The 6,018-nt window shown below is 51.1% G+C and overlaps 1 protein-coding gene across 1 annotated transcript in view; it reads right to left on the reverse strand.

The window, feature by feature from the left end:
• Positions 1–343: 343 nt before the first annotated feature.
• The window catches only part of LOC108794730 (acetylcholine receptor subunit epsilon-like), a 19,951-nt gene continuing 14,276 nt past the window's right edge, over positions 344–6,018 (reverse strand). The window contains exons 10-12 of the mRNA XM_018565820.1: positions 4,041–4,248; positions 2,337–2,470; positions 344–523 (exon numbers count right to left, since the gene is read on the reverse strand). Coding sequence (XP_018421322.1) covers positions 344–523; positions 2,337–2,470; positions 4,041–4,248 — 522 coding nt within the window. The remainder of the gene's footprint in view (positions 524–2,336; positions 2,471–4,040; positions 4,249–6,018) is intronic.

Below are 6,018 nucleotides of genomic sequence, written 5' to 3' on the forward strand. Positions count from 1 at the left end.
ATCACCCGGTGATCCTGCCAGTAACACAATTCCTGTGTTAGAGTGACAACACTCACTCACTGTATTAATGGACAGAGCAGTGTTGTCACTACAGGACCGGAGAACACCTTCCCCTCTCCTCCGTAAGCTAGGACGGGAGGCATTTTGTAGAACACCTAGAACCAGGAAGGGCTGATAGCACTGTTTGGCATGTCAGTGCAGCACAGAGCACAGCGATGAAGTTTTCTGGCGGGATCATCATTGTTCTATGCTATGAGGGATGAACATGGGGAACGTGCATGTGGTGCAGAGATGTACCCAGTGTAATTTTTTTTTCTTTCTACACTTTAATAAAGATTTTACGTTAGCTAGAAGTCGTGCACAGGGGAAACTGGCGTCCGCCTCCTTTAAAGGGGTGCTCCGGTGCGCTGTTGAGGTGCCCCGTGATGAAGATGGCGAAGGTGCCCACCACGAAGAGGGGCAGGGCGCCCCAGAAACACAAGACGTCGATAACTTTCCCGATCATGATCCAGTTTTCCATTTCCTGGAGACGGAGAGAAGAAAGTCATCACAGCTCTGCTGCTTCATAAAGCCTAAATGGTGGGAAATATTTGTACTTCATTCTGTCTAGTTCCTGTTGAATCCTGTGACCTCATTGCAGAGATTTTCTGCCTCTTCCTGTTTCTGTGACACCCATACAAGAAATGGATGGGACAGTTGTCACCAGAGCGGGAAGGTAAGCGATAAGAACAGCAAAAAAAAACAATTCTGAAGTTCTAACCCCTCATTACTCTCCTCAACGTGTGTTTATAGTCCCCCGAGAGATTTCCCCTCACTTTCCTGACAAGAAGTCAGGGGAAATCTCCCTATAAGGGACACAGACAGCAATGGCAAAGCCTCTAACCACTGTCTACCGCAGCCAAGTGATGGGTAGAATGCAGAACAGTTATGTCGCCAGCATCTTCTGACCCCATCTGCAGACCTTGAATCAGAACGGAATTGGACATTGCAGAGCCGAGGGATGTGCAGGCCTGCGCCTCAGCTCTGACATGTCATATTACACAGCCAAATAGAGATCTGGGAGGACGGCCCCCTGCCGGGTGTCACTGTATCTGAGGTCTGTACAATTCAGAAAGGGAGGGAGGATTTGTGTGTGTGGGGGGGGATAACTGTTTATACTGGAAAGGGGGGGATTTTGCTTGGTGTTTGTGTGATGGGAGATGTGTGTTAGTTACGCCTGAATTCTGCACTCTGCATTTATTACTATTGACCTCTGCACTTTACTTTACATACTTCTGCCCCTGCACTTTACATTACATACTTCTGCCCTTGCACTCGGCATTGCTTACTCCTGACCCCTGCACTCTACTTACTCCTGGAGTCTACATTACTGACCCTTGCACTCTACATTACATACTTCTGCCCTCTGCATTGCTGACCCCTGCACTCTACATACTCTTGACTCAGCACTCTGCATTAATTGCTCCTGACCCCTGCACTCTGCATTTATTACTATTGACCTCTGCTTTCTATATTACATACTTCTGCCCCTGCACTCTACATTACATACTTCTGCCCCTGCACTCTACATTACATACTTCTGCCCCTGCACTCTACATTACATACTTCTGCCCCTGCACTCTACATTACATACTTCTGCCCCTGCACTCTACATTACATACTTCTGCCCCTGCACTCGGCATTGCTTACTCCTGACCCCTGCACTCTAGGATTGCAATATAATCTGCACGGAGGTTAAGGACTTGGCTTTGCTAGATCGTAAGCCCTCAGGGGGCAGGGCCCTCCTTTACCATCTTGTCTTGTACGGTAACTGTAATGTCTTCCTTATATTGTACAGCGCTGCATTAACTGTTGGCGCCATATAAATCCTGTATAATAAACAACCGGCCCAGACACCAAAGCTACATCCTTCATTTCTCTGCAGACCACTCTACGGTTCAGCAATGCAGCCTGGTCCAGGGCCTGTGACTGGACAATGAAGGAGCAGCGACACACACATATAAGGTCATTCCTGTGCTTTGGCATTATGGAACCACGTCCATGGGCTGAGACTATGACGGTACCTACGAAGTCCTGATTGGGTCAGAGAGTTGTACTTTTGTAGAGGGGCTTTTAGTTGAAAGTAATGGAAAATTGGTGGGTGGGTTGGCCGGTTGAAGGAAAGGCTTTGTGGTACTGGGAGTCTCCACAGGGAAGGTCACTGCTGCCCTGCAGATTAGGTATATCTAAGGGAAATGGGGGGGTGGGGGGGGGGGCTTGTATTAATACATATTCCATGTCGCAATACCTTCCCATAGAACTGATTCCTTGCACACTGTTGGCTGCTCGGGACTTACCGCACTAGTCTTATTCTGGTCCTTTGTGCTGGAGGTGATGAAGTTGCAGGCCTCCACGCACTCCTTTATCTCCGGGGCAATGTGGGCCAGATTCCTAAATAGGGGAGTGGTCACGCCGACATCAAATCCGTCAACTGCAACAGAGCAAGACGATTGGTTACTGCCATTACCCTAAATAGACCATACGTGAGTCCACGTCCTTCACTAGATGTCAGTCTAGCTGGTCTCAGCGCAGAGCCGCGTCTTGTGTTACATCGTCACTGAGCTCTTGGCCTTTTCTAGCTTTTCGGAGCCCACCTCGCTCGTTGCCACCTTCACCTCCTGGGAGTACCTCCCCGACCCTTCAATTTCAATATACATACCTTTTACCGAGGTCTGGTCCTGCAGCATTAGAGGTCGCCCTCTTTTTACTCCATGTAATGAGGGAGCATGGAGAATTCTCCTGAGAGTCACAGGTAAAGGGGGCGGGTTCTTGACACCTTGGATTCACAGGAAGTGGGCTGAAGGATGCTGGGTGTCATTCAAGGTAGAGGAGGACTGGTGCTAGATCTCTGACAGTTGGGTCTGCAGAGGGCAGCGTCAGAGAGGATGCGAGTATTGTGGCCAGAGATGGTTTTTCGTTTTCAGCTGCTGCTGGGGAATCCATTTTTTTCCTGCAAAATCTTAAGTCTATGCCCCCCCCCCTCCCCCCCTATTGTTTTGGCTCCAATTATTTCCTAGCATCTGCTAAAGTTCTATATCTACAAATGTCTGAGGGGAATCTCACAGGTAGCACAGACAACTTCATCCAATCACTATGGAAGCAGGGCCGGACTCCCGGCAAGGTCACCGAGGCACTGAGCAGAGGGGCGGCACACCCAACGTCCAGAACATGGAGTTCCGGCGCCGGGAGGTAATTTGTTTTCTACATTTAGCTTTGCTCTGCACAATATTGCCGCGTTTTTGATGCGTTCAGGGCCGTTTTTGGTTAAAAAAAAAGTTTTTGTTGTTTAAAATGGGCTTTTAGTGCGTTCCAGGGCGTTTGCATGCGTTCCAGAGCAGGTAAAAAAGGACTTGCTGCAGTTTTTTTTACATGCTCTGGAACTGAACGCTGCGGTGTGAACTAGAGCCCAAAATACCATTGGAGTACATTGGGCGCATTTTTGATGCGGTCTGTAACAGATCCTGGAACGCGCTTGGTGTGAACAAGCCTTTAACAGAACCCTGACAACTCCCTTTTGAAATAGAAAAAGAGATTGAGGACGCAGAATCATCTGCCCATACAGCGGGGGTCCGAGGAGAAGCATAAGCCTGTGCCACTCCTCTTCTCCCTGCCGAGCCAGGGCTGTGTTGGCCGCCTGGCTCCCCTGTTGCCAATGGCACCCTGTGCTCACCATGGTAACAGGGGCGAGGGGGCGCAGCCAGGCCTCACTCGCCTCACTCGCCCCATGGTAGCTACAGCCCTGCCAACAACCAATCGAATTTGGAGAAGATGGCCGCTTGGAGGGTGTCCTGCTCTGCTGGCGCTCCAGGATTTGTATGTCGGCCCCCTCGGTGCAGCTAGTTCCTAATGAGCTCATACTGTAGGTTACATCGGCGTGTATTTTGGGGGGCTCAGCCCGAATATGGCGGCTTCGGCACAAAATGGCCGCCTCTCTGCCCTGTCCTTACCTATCCGCCACCTCCACTGCCCCTTTCTGCCTTTGCGTTCTCCCTCCTCTTCACCTCTGTGGCCCCGGGAGTCCCGGCTCAGCCCGTGCCGCTCCCTCTGCCTTTCGAACATCAGCTCGCTGCGCGGTTTCTTCAGCACGTACTCCTCGGCCTTCAGCATGATTCCCAGCGAGCTCTTCCTCCTCTCCTTCGGCGTCTGCTCCTCCTCCTCGCACGGCTCGATCTTCATGTGCAGGTATCGCGGGAGGACCTCCAGGAGCCTCTGCAAGATAGACCCCATGTTACTCTCTTCCACTCCTCTGAGAAGTCACAAGCTTGGAGCTTATGCTGAACCTTTTGTAAAATGCTAATTATCTTGCTGTTTTGTTGACCTAAGGCCCTGATGCCCAACTTGTGGCCCTTGGTACTTTATGAGTGGCCCCAGTAGTCAAAGTTTTCCCTGCCTAGCTGCTTACTTACCATGCCTGCAGTCTCTGACCATCTCCCGTACCATGCCTGCAGTCTCTGACCATCTCCCGTACCATGCCTGTAGTCTCTGACCATCTCCTGTACCATGTCTGCAGTCCCTGCCCATCTCCAGTACCATGTCTGCAGTCTCTGCCCATCTCCAGTACCATGTCTGCGTCCCTGACCCTCTCCTGCACCATGTCTGCCGTCTCTGACCATCTCCTGTACCATGTCTGCAGTCTCTGTCCATCTCCAGTACCATGTCTGCAGTCTCTGACCATCTCCTGTACCATGTCTGCAGTCTCTGACCATCTCCTGTACCATGTCTGCAGTCTCTGACCATCTCCTGTACCATGTCTGCAGTCTCTGACCATCTCCTGTACCATGTCTGCAGTCTCTGACCATCTCCTGTACCATGTCTGCAGTCTCTGACCATCTCCTGTACCATGTCTGCAGTCTCTGACCATCTCCTGTACCATGTCTGCAGTCTCTGACCATCTCCTGTACCATGTCTGCAGTCTCTGACCATCTCCTGTACCATGTCTGCAGTCTCTGACCATCTCCTGTACCATGTCTGCAGTCTCTGACCATCTCCTGTACCATGTCTGCAGTCTCTGACCATCTCCTGTACCATGTCTGCAGTCTCTGACCATCTCCTGTACCATGTCTGCAGTCTCTGACCATCTCCTGTACCATGTCTGCAGTCTCTGACCATCTCCTGTACCATGTCTGCAGTCTCTGACCGTCTCCTGTACCATGTCTGCAGTCTCTGACCATCTCCTCTACCATGTCTGCAGTCTCTGACCATCTCCTGTACCATGTCTGCCGTCTCTGACCATCTCCTGTACCATGTCTGCAGTCTCTGTCCATCTCCTGTACCATGTCTGCAGTCTCTGACCATCTCTTGCACTATGTCTGCCGCCCCTGACCATCTCCTGCACTATGTCTGCCATCTCTGACCATCTCCTGTACCATGCCTGCAGTCTCTGACCATCTCCTGTACCATGCCTGCAGTCTCTGACCATCTCCTGTACCATGCCTGCACTCTCTGTCCATCTCCTGCACCATGTCTGCAGTCTCTGACCGTCTCCTGTACCATGTCTGCAGTCTCTGACCATCTCCTCTACCATGTCTGCAGTCTCTGACCATCTCCTCTACCATGTCTGCAGTCTCTGACCATCTCCTGTACCATGCCTGCAGTATCTGACCATCTCCTGTTCTATGTCTGGTTGCCCATAGAAGAGATTTTTCTCCGTTCCTTGTTTTGCCTCCCATCACCTGGACAGGAAGTGATGGTAAATCTCCCCGGTAAGGACACAGGCGGCAGCACACGCCAGACAGATTCCACACCTTAGGTACTTTTCTAATACATAATAAAACTGCCGGCACCCGGCGCGCCGAGAACTGTTGGATGCTGAAGATTTGGATGCCCGGTGTAGCTCTGCCGGGGGGTGAAGACTGTGGTAACCGATGGCAGCCAATCAGCTTCTCTGTCTCATTTTCAAACCTCACCTGGGCAAACTGAAGAGAGATGCTGATTGGTTGCCAGGGGCAACGGCCCCAGATTCAATCTGCTCCAGCTTTG

This window comes from Nanorana parkeri, unplaced genomic scaffold, assembly GCF_000935625.1.
Source record: "Nanorana parkeri isolate BGI_ZX_2015 unplaced genomic scaffold, ASM93562v1 scaffold890, whole genome shotgun sequence".
In the NCBI taxonomy this organism is placed as follows: domain Eukaryota; kingdom Metazoa; phylum Chordata; class Amphibia; order Anura; family Dicroglossidae; genus Nanorana; species Nanorana parkeri.